Source organism: Lepus europaeus, chromosome 16, assembly GCF_033115175.1.
Source record: "Lepus europaeus isolate LE1 chromosome 16, mLepTim1.pri, whole genome shotgun sequence".
Taxonomy (NCBI): domain Eukaryota; kingdom Metazoa; phylum Chordata; class Mammalia; order Lagomorpha; family Leporidae; genus Lepus; species Lepus europaeus.
In genome coordinates this window covers 91,213,199-91,238,436 of record NC_084842.1, presented here as the reverse complement: position 1 = coordinate 91,238,436, position 25,238 = coordinate 91,213,199, and the positions used below count along the sequence as shown (strand labels likewise).

The window sequence follows — 25,238 nt, the reverse complement described above, 5'->3', positions numbered from 1 at the left end:
TGCCCTGTGTTCCTGGTGTCCCCCCTGTCCTGTGGCCCTGGCTTCATCCCTGCCCTGTGTTCTGGCGTCACACGTGCCCTGTGTTCCTGGTGTCCCTCTGCCCTGTGGCCCTGGCCTCATCCCTGCCCTGTGTTCCTGGCGTCACACATGCCTTGTGTTCCTGGTGTCCCCCTGCCCTGTGGCCCTGGCGTCACACGTGCCCTGTGTTCCTGGTGTCCCCCTGCCCTGTGGCCCTGGCGTCACACGTGCCCTGTGTTCCTGGTGTTCCCCCTGCCCTGTGGCCCTGGCGTCACATGTGCTCTGCAGTCCAGGGGTCTTGGGCAGCCCCAACCCCATGATTGTCCAGGCCCCAGAGGGAGTCCGTGCTGTGCTCAGTCCCATGGCAGGGTCCGCCCTGGCCCCTGGGCTGTGGTGACCACCTCTGAAGTCCAGGTGGGGACTCCACGTGCAGGCACCTGCGGCACGGGCACCACACGGACGCTCCCGCGTGGTGGGTAGAGCCGCGCCCTGGCCAGCCGGGCCATCGCATGGGGGCCGGGAGCCTGCCCCGGAGTTCGGCGGGCGGAGACCCCAGGCCTGGGCCCAGAGCGTCCCCGCAGGCCTGGGGATAGGACGGGGGCTGGCAGGCCGTGCGCTGCCCTCTGACCTCGGAGGGTACAGCAGGGAGAAGGCGCCAAGGACAGGACCGGCCCGACCCCGGAGCTGCCGGCCCCGGCGACAGAAAAACTGAGTGCAAGGCGTTTGTCACGGCAGCCAGGAGGGGCACAGACCCCCGCTGGCCGCCTGGCCTGGCTGGTTGCCAGGCTCCAACTCCCAGGTGTGGCGTGGGCCGGGACTCCGTCCCCGCGGCAGGGGTGCCACACAGCTGGGCATGTCCACCTCCCCGTCTGAGCCTCTGTCTGGGACAGGCACCGTGGGCCTCGGGGGCGGCCAGCAGCCAGCAGCGGCCTTCCTGGCTCTCCGGAGAAGGCTCTCCCAGGCTCAGCTTTTCACGAAGGGGTCACCCGCATCCCTCAGTGTCCACCCCCACGGCACCCGCGGCCTGAGCGCAGCCCACGGCCCTCGGCGTCCACCCCGGAGCGTGCGTGGACCTGCTCAGCTTCCTGAGGGCCGAGACGCACGCTGACCCCAGGGCCTGATTCCTGCAGGGCTCCTGGCCCCAGCGTCGCTGACAGGTCTCTGAGGCCTCCCCAGAGCCAGGAGCGTGGCAGAGCCGGGCCCTTGCTGGGGCCCGTGGCCAGGTGGGGCCTGGCCTGGCCCTGAACAAGGCCACAGCTGTGGCTGCTCCCACGCTGGGCCCCCTCCCCTATGCTGTCCGGACAAGGCTCCAGGTGTGACCCTTGGCAAGGACACGGGCTTAGAGGGAGACAGCTGTGCCCGTCCAGGTACGAGGGGACAGGCTGTGCGCTGGGCACCTGGACTCGGAGTCCGAGCCGGGGAGGCCTGACGGCTGTCTTGGGCGTTGCCAGCACCCCGGTCGGTGGCTGTGAGCTGCAGGACCTGGGCTGGCTCCACCCACTGTGGGAGGGCAGCTCTGGCAGGGCGGGGTGGCACGGGAGCCAACGTCATCTGGTGTTCATCCCGGTGCCAGCTCCCAGCTGCTTTGCAAATCCAGACGCCCTACCCCTGGTCCAGCAGGGGACCCGTGGGGACATCTGGGGACAGCCGGCCCCAGCCTCCCCAGCCCTGAACCCCCTGGCACCGCCTGCAGGCCGGACCCCCACGGACCCGCAGCTGTGCCGGGAAGGCTGGGAGCCGGGGCAGCGAGGACGCTGCGGGCTGTGGGGCCTGGGCGCCGGCCAGGCCCAGCATGTGGTTCTCGTTTTGGCCATGACGCAGCTCCCTCCTGGAGTCTTCCCCACGCTGGCCGGGGGCCGCCAGGGCAACCCTGCCCTGCCCAGGGCTGGCCCAGGCCTCCACGGCCCATCCCCTGGCCCACAGCCACGCCTGGGCCACCGCTCACCCTGTGCAGGTCTGGTCCCGCCTGCACGGCCAGATGGTGTCACTCATCCCAGGAAAAGCACAGCCACACCCCCCAGGCGTCCACTGGGGGGGGGGGGGTGACCCCGGGGCCTGGGGGCTGGGGCCGGAGGAGACGTGGGAGCTGGGGGGCCGGGGGCAGGGAGGTGACCCCTGGGGCTGGGGCCGGAGGAGACGTGGGAGGTGGGGGGCCGGGGGCAGGGGGGTGACCCCTGGGGCTGGGGGCCAGGGAGGAGACGTGGGAGGTGGGGGGCCGGGGGCAGGGGGGTGACCCCTGGGGCTGGGGGCTAGGGAGGAGACATGGGAGCTGGGGGGCCGGGGGCAGGGGGGTGACCCCTGGGGCTGGGGGCCAGGGAGGAGACGTGGGAGCTGGGGGGCCGGGGGCAGGGGGGTGACCCCTGGGGCTGGGGGCCAGGGAGGAGACGTGGGAGCTGGGGGGCCGGGGGCAGGGGGGTGACCCCTGGGGCTGGGGGCCAGGGAGGAGACGTGGGAGCTGGGGGGCCGGGGGCAGGGGGGTGACCCCTGGGGCTGGGGGCCAGGGAGGAGACGTGGGAGCTGGGGGGCCGGGGGCAGGGAGGTGACCCCTGGGGCTGGGGGCCAGGGAGGAGACGTGGGAGCTGGGGGGCCGGGGGCAGGGGGGTGACCCCTGGGGCTGGGGGCCAGGGAGGAGACGTGGGAGCTGGGGGGCCGGGGGCAGGGAGGTGACCCCTGGGGCTGGGGGCCAGGAAGGAGACCATGGGAGCTGGGGGGCCGGGGGCAGGGGGGTGACCCCTGGGTCTGGGGGCCAGGGATGAGACCATGGGATCTGGGGGGCCAGGGGCCAGAGAGGCGACCCTGGGCCCTCAGCCTTGTCCACCCAAGGGTGTGCCTGCAGCCAAGGCCACCTTGCAGCCGTGAGGCCCCAGCCTCGAGCACTCGGCTCACACAGTGACCCCCACACTGCTGTCCATCGCCCCTGCCACTCAGACCCCACAGCATGGGCGCTGTGGGGTGCAGGTGGCCTGCGGCTGCGGGGACAGCAGATGGCAGAGGCTCCTGGGTCAGCCCGTGGCTCGTGAAGACAGGTCCTGCCAGGGGGTCTCAGGGCTCTCTGAGGGGCTGTGGCTGAGCACCCAGGCTGGACGCCCAGCGGGGGGCGGATCACAGGGAGGGCAGCCCCGGGCTCAGGGCCCTGTGCTGGCCGTGGGGGTGGGGTGGGTACCCCACAGTCACGGCCCAGCAGGTGAGGGTCAGGGCCACCCCACGCGACGTCCACCCCTGCAGAGGCCGCTCCCGCCTCCCCGCCGTCCCTGCGCCCCGGGAATCGCCACAGCGGAGCTGGCTGTGCCCAGGACGGATTTTTCCTGTGTGGCTTCCAGGACTCCGCGTTTGCTGACACTCGCCAGTGTTATTGGAAAGCTGGCCCCGGGCCCAGGAGCTCGCTGGCCCTCGGCCCTGGCCCTCCCCGCCAGGCCTGCTCCCCAGGGGTCCTCCCACCCCACAGCCCCCCCCCCCGCACTCCCGGCGCTGTCAGCTTCCATCTGGTCAACGCCCGCCCCTCACAGGCACCCAGGAGCCCCCGGGAGGTGGAGAGGACCCAGCTGGGCAGCCCCAGGCTCCGGCCAGCAGCCCTGAGCCACTTCCTGCGTCTGGGGCTCAGTCCTCCCCCACAGCAGCACTGGGGGAGGCACAGAGCAGGGGTCTGTTCAGAAGGGGTGCAGGGCTGGGTCTGCCTGGGGGTGGCAGGGTCACCAGCACACGACGGCCACGTGCGGCGGCCCCAGCCCCTGCCTCAGCTACACTGACCTGGCTGCGAGGACCCTGCCCCTCCCCTGGGTGCCCCTGGTGCATGGCCCCTCCCCTTGGCAGGGCGGAGTCAGGGCTGGCCTGGCTGGGTAGGAACCCCCTGCCAGGCCCCCCAGCAGTCCTGCCCTGGGGGATGTGGGCAGGGGGAGCTGGGAGGGTCTGGGCAGGGCTGTGGCCGTGTGGTGGTGAGTGGCTGACCTCTGAGGGCCCCCGCAGGAGGCATGACGGACAGATGGGCGGGTGGGCGGGTGGGCAGGTGGCCTCAAAGCTTCGAGAGACCAGGAGGGGCTGGACAGGCTCAGCGCAAACAGCTGGAGCCGCCTGCCCAGGAGGAGGGGGCCTGGCCCCACGGCCCCCGGCCTCGGTGCCCCTTCCCAGAGATGACCCCTCCTCCCTGTTCCTGCTCTGGGGCCAGGCGCCAGCCAGATGGCTGTCATGGTGTCAGAGGCAGCAGGGCCCCGGCTGCCTCCCTCCCAGACATGGGTGCTAGGTCCCAGCAGCCCTGGAGGGGGCCGAGGGCACGGCTGGGGGAGACCAGCCGCGGGACCCCCACGTGGGCCCAGGGCAGCTTGCGCCTGTGATGAGCGGGGCCTCACGGGGGCAGGGAGCCTTCTTTGGACCAGACCTGACCCTGCTGCTCCCTGGTCGGGGTAGGCTCGGGCTCTGGGAAGACATCAGTGTGGGTGCCAAGTCCCAGGCCCAGGAGCCGACCCTGCTGGTCTGCAGCGAGCTGCTCGGTGGGAAAGGCCCTGGCTGCTCACCTGAGCCCTGCCCAGGACTGCCCTTCCCTCCCCCAGCCTCTGCGCCTGGGCCCCGACCGGCCCCCGACCGGCTCCCGCGTGCGTGGACCACATGGCTGCTTCAACCTGCAGCAACCCCCGCGTCAGTCTCCGCTACCAGCTGGGCCACGAACCCAGCCGCAGGCTGTGGCTGTGGACCACTCGGTGGCAAGGCTGCGGTGAGCGTGTGGACAGCCCAGTGGCGGGGCCTTGCCGCCTCCAGCCGCCTCCAACCGCCTCCAGCCGCTTCCAGCTGCCACGGTCCACCACGGTCCGCCACAATCCGCCACGATCCGCCTCGATCCGCCGGAATCCCTCAAGCAGAGGATGAGGGTGCTCCTGCCCACTGACCACGCCGGGGCCCTTTGCAACCAGAGAGGCAGCTGGGCAGGTCACTTGGGACCCTTCACAGCCAGAGAGGTCACTTGGGACCCTTTGCAGCCAGAGAGAAGGGACCCCGGCCCGGACTGGGACACGTCAGCCTCAGGGCCCGGGGGTCCGGCTTGGCCTTGGTGGGCTCAGGTGTTGGCTGTGTGGCGGGGGCAGGGGACACAGGAGAGCTGCAGGTGTGGTGCTCAGAGGGGTAGGGGCTGCACCCTGGCCGGGTCACCGCGCTGGCCAGAGCTTGAAGCCAAAAGCAGCAGCCAGGCCAGGAAGAGACCAGAGGGCCCCGTGCTGAGCGGGAGGTCTTGGCCACCGTGGGAGCGCCAGCAGCAGCCGGCCCGGCCCTGAGTCCCCTGTGCTGGCGCTGATTTACCTGCAGAAGCAAGAAGAATCCCACCGGCTGGGCAGGGGGCAGGGGGACTGCGAGGGCCCCGTCCCCTCTTGGCCAGCTCCACCCCTCACCTGCCCAGAGCCAGGCTGGGGTAGCCCCACGTTGCCTGCGGTCAACGCCAGGAGGGGAGGACGGGGCAGCAGGTGCAGTCACAGGGGGAGGTAGGGAGGACGGGGCAGCAGGTGCGGGGTGGGGCAGGAGGAGGGGAGGACGGGGCAGCAGGTGCGGGGGGGGCAGGAGGAGGGGAGGACGGGGCAGCAGGTGCGGGGGGGGCAGGAGGAGGGGAGGACGGGGCAGCAGGTGTAGTCACAGGGGGAGGTAGGGAGGACGGGGCAGCAGGTGCAGGGGGGGGCAGGAGGAGGGGAGGACGGGGCAGCAGGTGCGGGGGGGGCAGGAGGAGGGGAGGACGGGGCAGCAGGTGCGGGGGGGCAGGAGGGGAGGACGAGGCAGCAGGTGCGGGGGGGCAGGAGGAGGGGAGGACGAGGCAGCAGGTGCGGGGGGGGCAGGAGGAGGGGAGGGCGAGGCAGCAGGTGCGGGGGGGCAGGAGGAGGGGAGGACGGGGCAGCAGGTGCAGGGGGAGGGCAGGAGGAGGGGAGGACGGGGCAGCAGGTGTAGTCACAGGGGGAGGTAGGGAGGACGGGGCAGCAGGTGCGGGGGGGGCAGGAGGAGGGGAGGGCGAGGCAGCAGGTGCGGGGGGGGCAGGAGGAGGGGAGGATGGGGCAGCAGGTGCAGTCACAGTCACAGGGGGAGGTAGGGAGGACAGAGCAGCAGGTGCAGGGGGGGGCAGGAGAAGGGGAGGGCTAGGCAGCAGGTACAGTCACAGGGAGAGGTAGGGAGGACGGGGCAGCAGGTGCGGGGGGGGCAGGAGGAGGGGAGGACGAGGCAGCAGGTGCAGGGGGAGGGCAGGAGGAGGGGAGGACGGGGCAGCAGGTGCAGGGGGGGCAGGAGGAGGGGAGGATGGGGCAGCAGGTGCAGTCACAGGGGGAGGTAGGGAGGACAGAGCAGCAGGTGCAGGGGGGGGCAGGAGGAGGGAGGACGGGGCAGCAGGTGCAGGGGGGGCAGGAGGAGGGGAGGACGGGGCAGCGAGGTACAGTCACAGGGGGAGGTAGGGAGGACGGGGCAGCAGGTGCAGGGGGAGGGCAGGAGGAGGGGAGGACGGGCAGCAGGTGCGGGGGGGCAGGAGGAGGGAGAGGACGGGGCAGCAGGTGCAGTCACAGGGGGAGGTAGGGAGGACGGGGCAGCAGGTGCAGGGGGGGCAGGAGGAGGGGAGGGCTAGGCAGCAGGTGCAGTCACAGAGGGGAGGTAGGGAGGACGGGGCAGCAGGTGCAGGGGGGGGGCAGGAGGAGGGGAGGGCTAGGCAGCAGGTGCAGTCACAGGGGGAGGTAGGGAGGACGGGGCAGCAGGTGCAGGGGGGGGCAGGAGGAGGGGAGGGGCGAGGCAGCAGGTGCGGGGGGGCAGGAGGAGGGGAGGACGGGGCAGCAGGTGCAGTCACAGGGGGAGGTAGGGGAGGACGGAGCAGCAGGTGCAGGGGGAGGGGCAGGAGGAGGGAGGGGCGAGGCAGCAGGTGCGGGGGGGGGCAGGAGGAGGGGAGGACGGGGCAGCAGGTGCAGGGGGAGGGCAGGAGGAGGGGAGGGCGAGGCAGCAGGTGCGAGGGGGGGCAGGAGGAGGGGAGGGACGGGGCAGCAGGTGCAGTCACAGGGGGAGGGTAGGGAGGACGGGGCAGCAGGTGCAGGGGGGTGGGGAGGATGGAGCAGCAGGTGCAGCTGCAGTGGGAGGCAGGGGCAGGGGCCAGGGCAGGAGCCATGCCCTGGTGGGGCCCAGGGCTGAGGGCAGCAAGCATGACCCCTGGTGGCAGGCACTGACAGGACGTCCACAGGAGGCCATGGACAGCAGGCACAGGTGGCCATGGCTGCTCCCTTCCGCTTCCACCTGCCGAGGCCGCCGCCATGGCCTGCCTCCTGTGTCCCCGGCAGCCTGAGGGAGCGGGTGTGGTGGACTGAGAGATGGTGCCTCAGAGTGGATGGCCCGGCCTGGCCACCACCACCACCACCCACAAGGCCACTGTCTCCAGGGGACCGGGGCAGCAACCCCAGGGGCGGGACCGAGGGTTTGAGGGCAGCGGCTGGGGGGGTCCCTGCACACCAGGCGGGAGACCCCAGGCTCCCGGCTCCACCCCCACGGCCGCGTGGGGCGTGGCCAGCCGCTCTCTGCCCCGACAACAGCTAAGCCTCTCGGCACAGAACAGGCGCCACAGCGAGCCGGCTCTTCCTGGGATTTTTATTTCTTTAAAATAATTCATACAAACGCTTACAGTCACAGACATGATTTGAACCCAAACACGGCTAGGCTACACATCAGCAGGACGGCCGGGCGCCCTGGCCGCGCCCGGCCGTCGCGGGCGGCTGCATTCGGGCGGGGGCATGCCAGGACGAGGGACAGCTCCGCTGGTCTCTAACTCACTCTAAGACAAGCAGTGGGAAACGCACTGTGTGGCCGCGACAGACGGTCGTTCCTCCTGAGAAGTGTGCGACGTCCGGGCGGCCCCGGGCCTCCTGGTGGACAGCTAACGTCCTACGAACTGCGCACAGACAAGACACCCATGGGAGCGTGAACAACTAACTTCTGCGGGGCGGGCGCGGGGCGCGGGCGGCGGCGGGGGGCAGCGGGGAGGCCGGCGCCGCCCGCCCCGCGGCCGGGATCCCCCGCTACAACTGCTCGCTCGAGTGGTCTCGGTCCGCCTCGGGCTTGACAGTTTGGCCGGGGGAGGGGGGCGTGCGGCGGGTGGGCCACAGGCGGCAGGCCATGGGACAGGGGACATGGCGCTGGGAACGATGCCTCCACCGCAGCTGGGATGCCGGTGGGGGCCACGCCCACCACGCCTGGGGGGTACCTGCTGGGAGAGGAGAACCGGCTGTCAGGTGCCACCTGTGGGGCTGCCCAGAGCCAAGCCACGCCCACACCCTGCCCTCAGCCCCCGCCCGCCCTTGCAGCCACGCCCCCTCAGCCCCACACCCGCCCGCCCTCGCAGGCCCTTACTGAGGCTGCAGCATGGATGTGGGGTGCAGGAGCCCCACCATGGGGGCTTCCTCAGAGCACGGGCACGGGAGTCCTGCCCAGTGACGACTCAGCCATGAGCTCCTCGCAGGCACCCCAGAACGGCCCCTCCCTCAGACCCCTGCTCAGTCCTCGCTCCCCGCTGTGTCCACCAGGCCTAAGGCCGCCCTGTCCTGCTGTCCATCCAGGAGGCCCAGGCTCCCACGGGCCACTCAGGGGAACAGACCCCCACTCCACTGGCCCTGCCCTAGACCTCAGCCACCTTGCACCTGCCCAGGAGCCACAGTGCCCCCAGGGGCACCTGCTCACCTGCCTGGGACCCCCAGCACCCCAGGGGCACCTGCTCACCTGTAGGCAGCCCCGTTGAGCTCGGGGTGCACCACGGCGGGGTCCATGCTGGCCCAGTGAGTGGCAGCTGTCAGGTGGTCCTTGTTGACACAGTTCTTCAGGCTGTCTGGGATCCGGCCTGGGACACAGCAGCCAGGGCCACGGTAACCAGCTCAGAAACAGGTCTGCCACACATGGCCCTCCCCCCTCCCCTGGGCCTGGGGGACCACGGGGCAGAGGCGCCCCCCCCCTCCCCTGGGCCTGGGGGACCACGGGGCAGAGGCGCCCCCCTCCCCCGGTCCCCTGGGCCTGGGGGACCACAGGGCAGAGGCGCCCCCCCCCCCCGGGCCTGGGGACCACGGGGCAGAGGCGCCCCCCCCCCCCCGGGCCTGGGGACCACGGGGCAGAGGCGCCCACCTGTGATGGCACGGCGGATCTCGCGGGCCGCTTCCTCCCGCATCTCGATGGACGCCTGCTCACTGTACCACGCGGCGTGCGGGGTGCAGATGAGGTTGGGTGCGTCTTTCAGGGGGCCTTGGCTAAAGCTGGGGTGGCAGAGGACTGGTCAGGGCGGCCCAGCCCCGTGGCCGTGGCCTTGAGACCTGAGGGCAGCGGGGGCTACGGCCAGGACACCGCCCCCAGTGAGCTCAGGTCATCCTGCCACAGCACCCAGACCAGCAAGAGCCAGGAAGGTCAGCCCGGTGAAGGCCAAAGGCCGGATCCGAACCAAGCATGGCTGGGCTGGGCTGCCTGAGGCCAGGCCAGATGCCACTCAAGGGCACCGACCAGCAAGAGGCCCCTGGCCTGCAGCCACAGGCTCACGTGACCACCCACCCAGAGCCCCCCAGCGCCGGGCAGCGGGCGGGGCTGGGGCAGCCCGCACCTGAAGGGCTCTGATTCGTGCACAGTCCAGCGCCGCGCCGCGGATCCGGCCCTCCTTGAGGGCTTGGGCCAAGGCCTTCTCATCCACCAGGCCGCCTCGCGCTGTGTTCACCAGGAAGGCCCCCTGCCGCATCTGGGGACGGACACAGAGGCTGGCACCACAGCGGCGCACCAGGCCCGCCCCGCCGCTGCTGTGGCGCCCCCTGGGGAGGGAGCTCAGGATGTCACAGAGCACCCCAAGGCCCTGGCCGGCAGCCAGATCCCGGCTGGGGTGGGCTGTGTGGAGCTCTGTGCCAGGGCAGGGCCGTCCTTGCTTTTGCAGACGGCCCTGGAGCTGGCTGCCCCGTCTTGCGGTCAGCGTCTGACTGCCCCCCCTTCACCCCGAGGTCCTCCTGGCCATGGGTCCCAGTGCCACTGCCTGTGCCACTTCCCTGTCACAGCTCCAACTGCCCCCCAACCCTGTGACCATGGGAGAGAGGGTATGGCAGGCACCTTCCACCATACGTGTGGACCCGTGTGCACCCACACACCCCCTGCAGCAAGCAAACAAGTGACCGTCAAAGGCCTGGAGCTGCAGGAGGCCACCTGGCTGCCCCTGCAGGACCGCCCTGTGGACAGGCCCCTGTGGACAGGGCAGCCCCGTGCACAGGCCCCGTGGACAGGGCAGCCCCATGGACAGGCCCCCGTGGACAGGGCAACCCCATGGACAGGCCCCCGTGGACAGGGCAACCCCGTGCACAGGCCCCCGTGGACAGGGCAACCCCATGGACAGGCCCCGTGGACAGGCCCCCCATGGACAAGGCAGCCCCGTGCACAGGCCCGGCCGGCACCTGCTTCACGGTGAAGTCGTTGATGAGGTGGTGGTTGTGCTCGTTGAGGCCGCAGTGCAGCGTCACGCAGTCGCTGTGGAACAGCAGGTCCTGCAGGGTGCCCACGCGCTGCAGCCCCAGCGCCCGCTCCACGCCGTCCGGCAGGTATGGATCGTAGAACAGCACGCTGAAGCCGAACGCCTTGGCCCGCAGCGCCACAGCCTGCCCCACACGGCCTGCGGGCGGAGACCCCACATGAGACACGTGCCACGTGCCACCATGAGACCACTGAGACACACGACCACCGTGTGAGCCATGCCACATGGCCACGAGACAGGTGCCACGTGAACACCGCGTGACCACCGTGAGCCACGTGTCTGCACCCCATGAGCCCCACGTCCTTGTGGCCAGAGTCAGCCCCACAGCCAGCTCTGTCCCCTCTGCAGGGGGTGACATGAGATCCCTGGAGCCACACACAATGCTGTACACACATGCACCGCCCATGACCGCTCGGCCTGGGCCAGCCCTGCCATCCACTGCGGCCACACCTCTGGTCCAGCTTCAAGTCCAGCCCATCGGAGGTCTCTGGATCTGAATTCCGGCCGCCACCAAGGGAGACAGCAACCCAGCAGCCGCTGCTGAGCCTGGCCCTGAGCACCGGGTGCAGGGCAGGCAGGTGCGCGGCCCCCAGCCCCGGTGCCGGCTGTGGCCCCGCCAGGACCCACAGCGCCGGGGCTGCGGTCAGGGCGGAGGCTTCTCCTCGCGTGCCTGCTGTGCTGCCCAGGACGACGACACAGGCTCGGCTTCAGGAGCCCAGGGACCCGCGGCCCCACGCGCAGTAGGGGACGAGCAGGGGCAGGGCCAGGGAGCTGGGTGCATGCCACCCTCTTGTAGGGACGGAGGCCAGGGCACAAAGCTCAGAACTCGCTCCACGCAGATCACGGGCCAGCAACGCCTCTGACAGAAGGGAAGCCACCGGGCAGCTTGGGCCCTGGCCCGGCCAACAGCCAGGGGACCGCCCTGGGTGTGGACAGGACTCCTGGGACTCCCGGGAGGGTCCCTCATGAGGAACCGAGAGGACACAGAGAGGCGGGCAACGTCCTGGTCATAGGAAGAGCAGGCATAGTAGAGAACATTCTAGAAAACATTGACAGGACGACAGGAGCCACCCAGAGCAGGAACGTTCCGGAACCCACGTCTCTGACACACAGGTGCAGCAACCTCCAGGATGAGTTGCAAGCAGGGGCCGTCTGCATGGGGGTGGAGACCCCAACTCACAAAACGTGGGCCAGGGCCCCAGGAGCCGCTGAGGGGTCTCGAGCATGGTAGGAAATACCCAGGGGGTTGGCGCTGTGGCAGAGCGGGTAAAACTGCCACCTGCAGTGCCGGCATCCCATATGGGTGCTGGTTCCAGTCCTGGCTGCTCCACTTCCGATCCAGCTCCTGCTATGGCCTGGGAAAGCAGTGGAAGATGGCCCAGGTCCTTGGGCCCCTGCACCCACGTGGGAGACCTGGAAGAAGCTCCTGGCTCCTGGCTTTCGATCGGCCCAGCTCCAGCTGTTGAGGCCAACTGGGGAGTGAACCAGCGGATGGAAGACCTCACTCTGCCTCTCCTCTCTCTCTGTAACTCTTTCAAATAAATAAATAAAACTTAAAAGAAAGAAAGAAATCCCGGGGCCCCCACAGCAGGGCGGGGGTGGGGACTCAGACGTTTGGAAAAGTGCACAGGGCACGGCCAGGAGAGGCTTCCCCCGTGCTGAAGCCCCAGCCATGGTTCTAGAACTTTCTCTGCAGCTATGGGTAAAGGACCGACGGGGCGGGGAGCAGGGCACCGCCTGTGCTGGGGCAGGAGAGGGCCCCAGCGCTAAGCCCTTACCCTAGAAGACCTGGACGGAGCTGCTGGTCCTGGCTCCAGCCAAGCCCCTGCTGTGCGGGCGTCGGGGGTGAACGGCTTGCTCTCTGTCACTCTCTCGTCTGTCACTGTCTGTCACGCTCACTCTGTCACTCTCTCTGCCCGCTTCTCTCTCTCTCTCACACACACACACACACACAGGGGTGCAGTCACTCAGCGGGGTCCCCTTCACCAGCAGGAGGTCATGAGTGACACCTGAAGCCGCTGCCCCGACTGGGGAACGCATGGGGTGCCGAGGTCACAACCTCACCCCCAGACACACACGGGGTGCAGAGGTGCCCCGTGCCAGCAGCAGCGGGGAGACAGCTGTTCCACTTGGCCAGCAGTGACCCCGTGCGTCACCTGTGGAACCCACAGAGGGGCACACACAGGGGCGTGGGCAGGGCTCAGGTCTGCCCAGTAGGGCTGCGGCACTCGGGGGCGTCCCCGGGCACAGAACCTCAGCCCTTGGCTCCCAGAAGGCCCCGGGCTCAGGAGAACCACACCGAGGGCCAGGCCAACGAGGGCCACAGGCTCAGGCCAGACTGGACACCGACCGCCAGAGCAGGGCACCCCAGATGCCGAGGCCACAGCGGGAGCCCCGCGGCCCACAGCTGCCCACGCCACAGGCCGTGTGTCCACAGCAAACCTCCCACAGCCCAGCTTCTGTCCGTTCTGCAAATCACCTGTGCCAGGGACCGGGGGGGGGGGCAGACCCGGGCAGCCACAGCATCCACCCACCCCCAGGCAATACAGCCCGTACCTCTGGTCAGCGCGGTGTCCGGGTAGGAACCAGGCTCGGGGGCCACAGCCAGGGCCAGCGCCTTCCAGAGAAAGGCCTGAGCCCCCTGCCAGATGGCTTCTGGGGGCCCACACGGGATCCCCCTCCCCAGCCCCGGCTCCCTGCATGACACTGTTCCACGGCCACCCCGACTCACACATGTGCCTCTCTAGGCCATGCTGGGGCCTGGCACCCACACGTGACAAGGAAGTGGACGGGACAGAGACCACCCCCAGGGCACAGGCTCTGGGCGCCCTCACCTCATGGCAGCACCCACCTGGCTCCATGTTTGCTGCCTGTGCCCATGCAACGCCCACGTGTTCCCCACATGTGACAACTCTAAGGCCTGTGTGCCCGATATCTGTGTCCCTGCACTCGTATCGTCCACATGTGCGCCCATGTGACACCCACGTGATGCCTGTGACACAGGTGTGGTGCCCAGGTCTATCATGCCTGATACCCACGTGATGCCCACGTATGGCCATCTCATCTGCATGTGATACCCGTGTGACGCCTTGACGTTCATGGGACACCCATGTCCCCATGTCATGACACCCATGTGATACCCATGTGTGCCTGTCATTGTGTGACGCATGTGTGACACTCCCGTGATGTTCTTGTGCCCGCGTCACATGTGATGTCCATGATGGCTGTTGACATAAGTATGACATCCACGTATGTACGTGATGCCTGTGACAGCTGCTGACATCTGTGTGACGTCCATGTTGTGTGTGTGCATGACACCCGTGACGGCTGCTGACATCTGTGTGTGACATCTGTGTGTGTGTGACACCCATGACGGCTGCTGACATCTGTGTGTGACATCTGTGTGTGTGTGACACCTGTGACGGCTGCTGACATCTGTGTGTGACACCCGTGACGGCTGCTGACATCTGTGTGTGACATCTGTGTGTGTGTGACACCCATGACGGCTGCTGACATCTGTGTGTGACATCTGTGTGTGTGTGACACCTGTGACGGCTGCTGACATCTGTGTGTGACACCCGTGACGGCTGCTGACATCTGTGTGTGACATCTGTGTGTGTGTGACACCCATGACGGCTGCTGACATCTGTGTGTGACATCTGTGTGTGTGTGACACCTGTGACGGCTGCTGACATCTGTGTGTGACACCCGTGACGGCTGCTGACATCTGCACGTGACATCTGTGTGTGTGTGACACCTGTGACGGCTGCTGACGGCTGTGTGACACCCGTGATGGCTGCTGACATCTGTGTGTGTGTGACATCTGTGTGTGACACCCGTGACGGCTGCTGACATCTGTGTGTGTGTGACATCTGTGTGTGTGTGACACCCGTGACGGCTGCTGACATCTGTGTGTGACATCTGTGTGTGTGTGACACCCATGACGGCTGCTGACATCTGTGTGTGACACCCGTGACGGCTGCTGACATCTGTGTGTGTGTGACATCTGTGTGTGACACCCGTGACGGCTGCTGACATCTGTGTGTGTGTGACATCTGTGTGTGTGTGACACCCATGACGGCTGCTGACATCTGTGTGTGACATCTCTGTGTGACACCCGTGACGGCTGCTGACATCTGTGTGTGACACCCGTGACGGCTGCTGACATCTGTGTGTGACATCTGTGTGTGTGTGACACCCATGACGGCTGCTGACATCTGTGTGTGACATCTCTGTGTGACACCCGTGACGGCTGCTGACATCTGTGTGTGACACCCGTGACGGCTGCTGACATCTGTGTGTGACATCTGTGTGTGTGTGACACCCATGACGGCTGCTGACATCTGTGTGTGACATCTCTGTGTGACACCCATGACGGCTGCTGACATCTGTGTGTGACACCCGTGACGGCTGCTGACATCTGCACGTGACATCTGTGTGTGTGTGACACCCGTGATGGCTGTTGACATGAGTGTGACATCCATGTCTGTACGTGATGCCTGTAACAGCTGCCGACATCTGTGTGACGTCCATGTTGTGTGTGTGCGTGACTCCCATGACAGCTGCTGACATCTGCATGTGACATCTGTGTGTGTGACACCCGTGACGGCTGCTGACATCTGTGTGTGTGACACCCGTGACGGCTGCTGATGGCTGCGTGTGACAACCGTGTTTGCGTGACGCCCATGGCGTCCACCCCGAGCTGCCCACCCCCATCCTTTGCCGAGCCAGTGGCCACGCACCCAGTCCGATGATGCCCAGGGTCTCCCCGCGGATCCTCGCGGCCCCCGAGGCCACCTCACGGATCTGCTCCACGCTCTGCACCCGCGTGCCCTCCCGCAGCGCCTGGTGCAGCCACGTTGTGCGCCGGTACAGATTGAGGACGTGGCACAGGGTGGAGTCCGCCGTCTCCTCCACGGACGCCGCGGGCACGTTGCACACGGCGATGCCTGTGAGGACACGGGTGGTCAGCCGGCCCGTGACGGGCGTGGGACTGACTCGGGGGCCACACGGCAGCCAGCCCAGCCCCAGGCCACGGGCTCCTGCGGGAGCCCCACGCGGGGCGGGGCCTGGGTGGCAGGGACGGGCACCTACCCAAGTCCCCGGCCGACTTGATGTCGATGTTGTCGAAGCCGCTGCCGATGCGGACGATGACGCGCAGGGCCTTGAACTTCTCCAGGTCCTCCCTGGTCAGCGTGATGGTGTGGTACATGAGGGCGCCCACGGCCTCGTTCAGCACCTGTGGGGGAGGGGGCAGAGCGTGGGGTACATGAGGGCGCCCACGGCCTCGTTCAGCACCTGTGGGGGAGGGGGCAGAGCGTGGGGTACACGAGGGCGCCCACGGCCTCGTTCAGCACCTGTGGGGGAGGGGGCAGAGCGTGGGGTACATGAGGGCGCCCACGGCCTCGTTCAGCACCTGTGGGGGAGGGGGCAGAGCGTGGGGTACACGAGGGCGCCCACGGCCTCGTTCAGCACCTGTGGGGGAGGGGGCAGAGCGTGGGGTATATGAGGCCCCCCACGGCCTCGTTCAGCACCTGTGGGGGAGGGGGCAGAGCGTGGGGTACACGAGGGCGCCCACGGCCTCGTTCAGCACCTGTGGGGGAGGGGGCAGAGTGTGGGGTACATGAGGCCCCCCACGGCCTCCTTCAGCACCTGTGGGGGAGGGGGCAGAGCGTGTGGTACACGAGGGCGCCCACGGCCTCCTTCAGCACCTGTGGGGGAGGGGGCAGAGCGTGGGGTTCAGCAGGGCGCCCACGGCCTCCTTCAGCACCTGTGGGGGAGGGGGCAGAGCGTGGGGTACATGAGGGCGCCCATGGCCTCCTTCAGCACCTGTGGGGGAGGGGGCAGAGCGTGGGGTTCAGCAGGGCGCCCACGGCCTCGTTCAGCACCTGTGGGGGAGGGGGCAGAGCGTGGGGTACATGAGGCCCCCCACGGCCTCCTTCAGCACCTGTGGGGGAGGGGGCAGAGCGTGTGGTACACGAGGGCGCCCACGGCCTCGTTCAGCACCTGTGGGGGAGGGGGCAGAGCGTGGGGTATATGAGGCCCCCCACAGCCTCCTTCAGCACCTGTGGGGGAGGGGGCAGAGCGTGGGGTACACGAGGGCGCCCACGGCCTCCTTCAGCACCTGTGGGGGAGGGGGCAGAGCGTGGGGTACACGAGGGCGCCCACGGCCTCCTTCAGCACCTGTGGGGGAGGGGGCAGAGCGTGGGGTACATGAGGGCGCCCACGGCCTCCTTCAGCACCTGTGGGGGACAGAGCGTGGGGTTCAGCAGGGCGCCTGGCCCTGAGCACTGTGGGGGGCCACAGCCCAGCGAAGGGGGGCTCTGAGGAGCTGTGGCCCAAGCCTGAGCCCAGACCCCAGCCGAGCAGGAACAGGGGCCACTGGCCATGACCCCTAGCAGGGGGTAAGCCCTGAAACACACAGGAGTCCCCAGTGACAAACCCACCCAGAAACACTGTCCCCACGGCCCAGGCACACAGCACACGCGTGGTCCTGGGATGTGACACGGGAGTCCAGGGCGCACACGCTGACCCTGGGCACAGCCGGGGCCCTGACAAGGCTCCATTCCCACAACCCAGCCGGCAGGGTGGCCAGGCCTCAGGCCGGCACATCTCCTCGGCTGGGCAGGCCATCGCCCCGTGCTCGACCGGGGTGGACACGGCCGCGGGAGCACAGGCTGCCGGCCTGGTGGGGGCGCACATCTCACACCCTACACACACCCACATGCGGAACACACATCCCACACGCTGCACACGTCACACATTATACGTGATACATACACACACACCACACACATCACATGCCACACATCACACTTGTGCCACACGCTGCACATACCACGCGTCACGTATACTGCACACGCTACACATCACACGCTGCACACATCACACAGGCGTGCACACACGGCGACAGCCTTCCTACCCTGAGCTTGAACCACGGGGAGGGTGCAGGGAGGGAGCAGCTAGGCCCCACGTCCTGCCCAGGGCACCTGGGCCTCTCCTGTGCTCTGAGATCTCCCTGCCCCCGCGGCCCACGGTGCTGTCCATTGTGTCGAGGACCTGGTGCTGGCCTGGTCACAGCTGCTGGAGGGACCCAGGGTGGGGCTGGGAGACGCCTGGGGGCCCGGCCCACCACCTGGATTGGTTCAGTGCCCCCAGGGTGGCCCTCACATGTGCGGAACGCTGAAGGCCCTCTGAGGCGCAGCCCCCGGGCCTGGGCGTCTGCAACCAGCTCGTCCCTACCGAGGCTGAAGCCAGGGGGCCGGGCAGGCCCCAGAGGCCACGCTCAGCTCTCTCACAGGGCCTGGGATCTTTAGCAAACTGCAGGAGCTGCTGTGACCACTGGGGGGCACCAGAGAGCGGGTCGTGTCCATCCGACGAACTATGGCAGCTGAGGGCCCCGCGGTGGCACTGCCCTGGGCATCCAGCCATGGAGGCCACTCCAGCCTTCGGCCCCCCAAGTCCCACCTCCTCCGACGCCCCGCAGGGAGCCTAGCCCCAGCCCACCTCGCCCGAGCGCACAGGTACCTTCTCATGGATCTCCTGCGTGGACTGCGCGTCACAGAACGCCACGGTGGCCACGTCTTTCAGGATGGGCATCTCCACGGTGCAGTCCCGGCCGTCGAGCAGGGCCACCAGGGGCCGGGGGTGCATGGGCCCGTTCATGATCGGAGGTCGGACGCCTACAAGACAGGCGGAGCACTCAGCGGGGGTGGCCACAGCCAGGGTGGGGGCCGCCACTCTGCCCAGTCAGTCGGTCTTTTTTAGGAAGCTGGAGCTCGCCACAGCTCACTGGCACCCCAGCAGACACGGGCCGAGAAGCACCACCAGGCGCAGGTCCCCGAGACCCCCGGGCAGGTGAGTGCGGCCTCCAGTGGGCGGGGCCTCTGTCCCGGTGGCAGGGGCAGCCTGCTGGGAGCCCCTCCCCAAGTGGACGTCCCCTCCCTCAAAATGGCGCCAAGGCAGAAGGGGGCTCAGGTGCGCCCAGAGCCCCCACCCTCCCGGGAGGAGTGACTGGCACCAGGCCGGCACCGCAGCACCGAGAAACCTCTGCAGCTGGGAGAGAAACCAGGGCTTCTGGGGTATGATGGGGGGCCGTGGTGAGGGACCCAGCGCCCGACCCCAGCACTGATGGGTGGCACTGAGCCGTCCCCCCACAGGCCCCATGACAGGGAGGGGGCGCAGCGGAGGACTCCCAGAATCCTCGGGAGCGGGGCCGGGACGGGGGCACGGTGCATGCCGACCCAAGGGCTCCTGGTGCAGGTGCACAGGCCCAGCCGGGCCCCGGGAAGGAGCTGCTCTCCCACGGAACGTCCCTCGAGTGCCCACCCCCAGCTAAGGCCCCTCGCAGTCCTCACGCCACTTCCCGACGCGGGGTAGACGTGATGGGAGGGCGCAAGGTCCACACGGCAGCGGGTCAGAGCGGCGGCCCTCTGGTGGACACCCAGCCCCAGGCCCGTCCTGAAACCACCAGCTGACCACGCGGCGTCTCTGCCACGTCCCCATGCCAGCCTCGAGCCCCACCTCTAGCCCCACGCGGCCCCAGGGACCTGCCTGGCCTCACCCACTTCCCGGCAGAGCCCCCGTGCAGCTCCGGGTGGGGGGGGCGACCCACCTGCCATCCCTCGCCACGGGCGGGGTCTCCACGACCATGAATTCGCCTGTTCAAAGCTCTGTCTTCAGAATCCGGGCGTGGAGCCGCATGGCAGTCTCCGAGCACAGCGCCCGGCTTCCGATCCACGGCACCCACTAGGCCTGCGTCGGCTCGGGTTCGGGCTCGAAGTCTTACTAAAAATCAAAAACAAGAGATGAGTTACAACGCCACGGAGGCCGGGAAGCAGGCTCCGGGACCCCAGGCGAGCGTCGGCACCCACTAGGCCTGCGTCGGCTCGGGTTCGGGCTCGAAGTCTTACTAAAAATCAAAAACAAGAGATGAGTTACGACGCCACGGAGGCCGGGAAGCAGGCTCCGGGACCCCAGGCGAGCGTCGGCTCCGCCCCAGCCGGGCCCAGGCTGCACCTACCTGGAACTCCGGGCCTGCCACCGGCTGAGGGCTCCCCCTGAACTGCAGCCGCCCGGAAGCCCGCCCAGGACCTGGCTGCGGCCCCTCGGGCCTTGCGCTCAGACCCCCGCCCCCCACGCCAGAGACTCCGGTGTGGCTCCTGGCTGCAGCCTGGCCCAGAGCTGCCTGTCGGGGCCATCTGGGGGGAGCCCAGTGTACAGGGCTCTGACTTTTGGATAAAATGAGCCTTTTGAACGAGCTGACGGCCAGTGGTGCTGGCTCGGGGCAGCAGGTGGACTGCAGGGGACAGCTGCCCAGAACCTGCTGCAGGCCACCCTCGGACAGCAGCCTGGGGTCCACAGGAGTATGGCCACGGCTCCCCAGGCCTGCCCCTGGTGGCCCCCGCCCCCGCCCTTCCTGCACTGAGTCCTGCGCCCTGGGCCGAGCACCTGACGGCCACCATCTTGCTCCACTTGACACACCCAGGGTGCTGTGCCTGGCTGGAGCGGCCAGCAAGGTGAGCTCACCCAGGGCCTGGCCTCAAGGGTGTCTGGGGACAGGGGCTAGGCCGGCAGTGCCCACCCACCCAGGGAACAGGGCCTGTCACACCACAGCCTCGGGGTCCAGTCTGCCCCCACCTCTCTCACTCCCTACTCATCTGAGGTCTGCCAAAAGCTTATTCAAGAAAGCAGGCAGGAGCCACCACCCGGCAAGGGCCACCTGCCAGGCTGGGCCGCGGGCGGGTACCCGCCGGCTCAGAAGCCCCGGAGAGCAGGGCCCTGGCCTCGCCCATGGCCGCAGCAGCCTGCCCGACCAACCAGCGCCCCCCAGCCTCAGGCACCTGAGCGGCGGCAGCCGGTGCTGCGGGGACGGCAGGGGCTGCGGGGGGAGGTCACACTCGCAGGGATTTTAGGCCAAGCTGGCCCCGGGGGGGCGAGTCCACCCCACCTGCACAGCCTGGTCCCCGCAGCAGCAGCGACACGGATTCAATGGTCAAACTGCCCTGGACGGACAGCGCCAGGGCAGCTCAGGGGTCCCACAGGCACAGGGACACGGGGTCCCAGCCGGCAGCACACTGCGCAGGTCAGCCACCAGCGACCCCCACCAAATCCCGGCCTGTGAGCCCCGAGACATCTCAGACCTGATGCCCACCACACCCTCCCCTCCCCACAGCAACTGGGGTTCACCACACCCCGATTAAGAACCCCCACACCGGGTGAGGCTGCTGCCTGCAGTGCCAGCGTCCCATGTGGATGCTGGTTCAAGTCCTGGCTGCTCCACTTCCCATCCAGCTCTCTGCTATGGCCTGGGAAAGCAATGGAAGATGGCCCAAGTCCTTGGGCCCCTGTACCAGGGAGGCCCGGAAAAAGCTCCTGGCTCCAGATCGGTGCAGCTCCGGCCATTGCGGCCAACTGGGGAGTGAACCAGCACATGGAAGATCGATTCTCTCTCTCTCTCTGCCTCCCCCAACCTCTCTCTTCTGTAACTCTGCCTCTCAGATAAACAAATCTCAAAAGGAATGAGAACTCCCACACCCTGAACGCAAAGCCCAGCGCGGCCAGCCCCACCGCTGCCCCACAAGGGCACCCCCTGCTGCCCCTCTGGGACCCGGCTCCCGTTCAACAACCAGAGGAGCCTGCGACGGCCAGCCCGGCGTCCACCATCCTACAGTGGCGGCGGGGGACACGCAGCAGGCACAGGGGCCAGGAGGACCCACCCCAGGCAGAGGGTCCCACGGGAGGAGATCTGCCACCATGGCCCATCCCCCAGGGAGCTGTGGGCCCGCACGCCACACGCCTGTCCTGAAGGCCCCACAGGCTCCACTCTGGGGTGGAGGGCCTTGGGCAGCCCCTCCTTGCCCTCCTGGGGGACGCGTGGACCCCACAGGAGACCTGGCTCTGAGAACAGTGGGGCCCCTGTGGCATCCATACCATAGCCAGCAAGGGAGCAGCCAGGTGGCCCCCACCCCGCCCAGCACCCACACCAGCACACGCACGGGGCTCTGGCGGGGCCAGCCCAGCCCAGCAGCCAAGGGGGTCCGGTTTGCAGGAAGCCTGCACCGTGGGGTGCCCGCCCTCCCTACCGTGGACACCCTGCTTCTGGCAGGCCACACGGAGGGAGCCGAGACCCCCAGGCCTGGCTGGACAAGAAGGCCGGAGCCGCACACACACAGACCACGGGCACAGGGGTTTCGGGGCAGGTCCCCCCTGCAGGGTCCTGGCCAGAGACCCAAGGGCAGGCGACAAAGCCTTGGCACAGGACCCTGACTCCAGGGGACCGCCAGGTGGCCACTCCAGCCACGACATGCTGACCAGGCACCAGGACACTGCCCAGACAGCCAAAGCCCGGGCTACCAAGGTCCACCGTGGCGGCCTCAGAGGCCAACAGTGCCTCCACTGCCCGGGATGTGGCCCGAGCCAGGGCTGAGCCCATGGAACAGTCCCAGTCCCGGGTGCCCCAAGGCAGGACACGGAAAACGGCTGGGAAGAGGGCCCGGCCGGCACCTGCTGAGCGGGCATGTGGGACAGGAGGCCCTGGGGCAACCAAGCACCGGTCCCTCCCGGCCGGCAGAGCACGCCCAGGCTGGGGGCAGCCGCCGGTGTGCAGGGCAGCGCCCCAACCGCCCCCACCCCGCAGTCCCGGACTGGGCACACAGGCCAAGCGCTGGGCAGGGCAGGGCCGAGCGCGGGAACCGGAGCCCCGGCCGGGGGCCAGCAGCGCGGGGGACAGACCACAGCGGGGGCCTCGGGGCCGGAAAGGCCGGGTCGGCGGCAGGAAACGGCCACTGCGGCCGGGCCTGGCCCCCAGCAGCCCCCTTTCGCCCTAACCGGGGTTGCTCTCGTCCCGAGTCATCACGAGAGCCAGAAGCGGGCCGCGCGACCCCGGTCGCAGCCCGCCCGCCGGGCCGGACACAAAGGTGGCGCCGCGAGGCCTCGGGCTCCCCGCCGCCCCCGGGCACGGCCTCCGGGCTCACTTCCGGGCCGCGGGCCCCAGGGCGGACCGCTGGGCGCCCGCGGGGCCGGGGCCGCAGCGCCACGCCCAGGAGCCCGGGGCGGGGCCGGGCGGCGGGGGCGGCCAGGGCTGCGGGGCCGCCCCGAGGCCCGCGGGCCCCTTTGTGTCACCTGCGCGGGCCGGGCCGCGCGGCGCACGCGCACGCGCACTCGCTCGCAGCAGCCCGCGCATGCGCGCAGCCCCGCCTCCGCCCGCCGGCGCGCACGCGCACTCACACACAAAGCCGGCGCCCGCGGGCGCGCGCCCGGCCCGCCCCGCGCGCGCGTCGCCGCCCCCGCCCCGGCCGGAAGCGCGCGCGGCCTTACCGAGAGGCAGGCCTTGTTGAGCAAGTGCGAGCTGCCCATTGAAAAGCGCGGGCGGCCGCGGGCCCCGCGAGTCCCGCGCGCTCCGCCGCCGCGAGCCCGGCGCGTGGGGCGGCCTCGGCGCCGTCCGCTGCTCCGCCCGCCGCCTGCGCCGCCGCCGCCGTGCGAGCCGCGCCGCGAGCCGCGCTCCGACCGACCGAGCGGGCGGGGACACGCGGCGGCGCGCGCGGGCGGGGCCTGCGCGGTTGGTCTGCTGGTTGCCGGCGCAGCGCGCGGCGCGGGCGGGCGGCTCGGGCTCTCGGCGCGGCCCCGCCCGCCGTCCTCCGCGGGGTCGGGCCCCGCGGCGCGGGCGCTGCAGGTGCAGGTGCGGCGCCTGCCGGGGGCGCTCCGGGGAGCGGCCGGCGCGGCCCCGCGCGGGGAAGCAGGCGGGCAGGTGCGGCGGGCCAGGTGTGCGCCCGCCCGGCCGAGGCCTCCCCCGCGCCTGGCTCAGTCCGGTCCCGCACGCCCCAGGGCCTTTCGCGCGCGGTGCTGTCCGGCTCTTTTTCGGACGCCGCCTCACCCCGGCCCTGTGTGAGAGCCGCGCCAGGGGCCCCCGCAGGGTGGGCGTCTCCGCCCGCGCCCGCCGTCCCGCGGAAGCCGACGCCGCGAGGGCCTCGGGCCCCGGGGAGAACCGGGCTGGGAGGCCCAGCGGGCAGCTTGGAGCTCGGGCCCACCCCGTCCTCGGACAGCCCCGCAGAGCCGTTCGGTGGGCGCCCGGCAGGCGGGACTCAGGGCTTGGCCCGGTCGCCCGCGTGGGAGCCCAGAGCCGCTGGCCTCAGCCCGGCCCGGGTGCGGGGCCCGCCTGGGGAGTGAGCCAGCCGAAGGGAGATTCCCAGCGTCGTGGGTGTGAACAAATGAACTAATTCCCGCGCGAAACCGCTCAGCCCTGGACTCCCGCGGGGGAGGCCTTGCCCCTGGGGCTGGTCGCTTCCCGGGAGAGTGGGCAGTGAAGTCGGGGGACCTGGGGCCCCGCGGGAGGGACCCCACTAGAGTGGCCAGAGCTCCGGCCGGCAGCAGGGACCCCTGGCCTTCCACCAGGCCGGGCCCAAGGAGGCAGAGTAGCGCGCGTGCAGCCCTCTCGGCCTGGGGGGGCTCCTGGCTGCAGGCTCCTTGCTCCGGGGTCCCAGGGTCTCAGGGCAGCCGTGTACTCACACACCCCCGGGCTGCGTCCTGATGGAACTTTCCATAGCACAGCTCAGCCCAGGCCGAGGGCTGGTGCCCAGGTGGAGGCCGCTGGGCCCTGCTGTCTGCTCCCAGGGCTGGCGAGAGCCCCGGCCGGGCTTGGAACCTGTGCTGGGTCTCGTGGAGCAGTGGCAGTGCCCATAGGGGGCCGGGTAGTGACCCGTGGGGGGCTGGGAAGTGGGTGCGGGGGGCCTGGGCAGTGACCGCGGGGGCCAGCAGCCCTCTGGACCACTTGGCTTCCTCAGCGGCACCACAGGCCGCTCTCCCCAAGGCTCCATCGTGCTCTTTTCGAGGCCAGGTGAGGATTTGCCCAGTCTTTCCCCCACTTCCTGTCAGCTGTGGACTCTGCCTCTTGGGTCACCGTGGTGCTGCAGGTGCTGTGGGCCCTGCACCGCCGGGGCGAGGAGAGGCAGCCGAGCCTGTGTGTTAGCTGCACGTGTGTGTGTGCGCGTGTGCGAGTGTGTCTGCGTGTGACTGTGTCCGTCTGTTGGCTCTGAGGGCATGTGTGTGTGTGTGACTGCGGGGGGGTTTGGAGTAGCATGGGGTGACGGATGAGTGACAGCCCCCTGTGGGATTGTGGGGGTGGGCAGCGCCCCTCACAGCCACCGCTGCCCACAGGTGCTGTCCAGGTCCAGCCGGCAGGTGTTGGAGGATGGTGGCCAAGGTGGACACAGACAGAGCTGACAGAGCTGGCAGGGGCTGGGGGCAGCGGGCAGCCAGGAGGCGAGCGAGGCGGGAGGGCTGGGCCTGTGGCCCGCAGGTGCTCCTGATGCACCCCCAGCATCGGCAGCGGACAGCCCAGTGTGCGATGACTGCAGTCACGTCGGGCGGAATCCCTGCCAGGCCCAGTCCACGTTTAAGCAAAATTGTGTTGTAAAAAAAAAGAAAAACGAAACTTCCCACTCCCGTTCCTTGTCCCAGCGCGGGTGCCACGGCCGCGGGTCTCCGCGTGCACCTGGCCCAGGCCCTCCCCGGTCGCGCGCCGTGCCCGCGCATGGAGACGTTGCGCCGTGCCCGTGGACGCGCGCAGACACTGCATAGGCTTTGGCAGAGTCTCCGGGTGCGACTGGGGGAACCAGCAGCAGTGGCTGCAGGCGCCCGCGCCGTCGTGGGGGGGGGGGGCGGGGCTGAAGGTGAGCTGGACAGCACGGGCCGTGCAAACGGACCTCACGGGGGCCAGCTGGGCTCGGGGTGTGGACACCGGGGACAGCGG

The 25,238-nt window shown here is 69.4% G+C and overlaps 1 protein-coding gene across 1 annotated transcript; it reads right to left on the bottom strand.

Annotated features, from left to right (window-relative positions):
- Positions 1 to 7,990: 7,990 nt before the first annotated feature.
- Positions 7,991 to 22,878, bottom strand: CTBP1 (C-terminal binding protein 1). The gene is given in 12 exon segments (XM_062212649.1): positions 7,991 to 8,087; positions 8,089 to 8,209; positions 8,722 to 8,839; positions 9,118 to 9,245; positions 9,584 to 9,606; positions 9,608 to 9,715; positions 10,413 to 10,627; positions 15,232 to 15,438; positions 15,584 to 15,728; positions 18,017 to 18,171; positions 19,104 to 19,276; positions 22,808 to 22,878. Coding segments are annotated over 11 exon segments (1,290 nt in total). The 5' UTR covers positions 19,111 to 19,276; positions 22,808 to 22,878; the 3' UTR covers positions 7,991 to 8,024.
- Between the last annotated feature and the right edge of the window lie 2,360 nt (positions 22,879 to 25,238).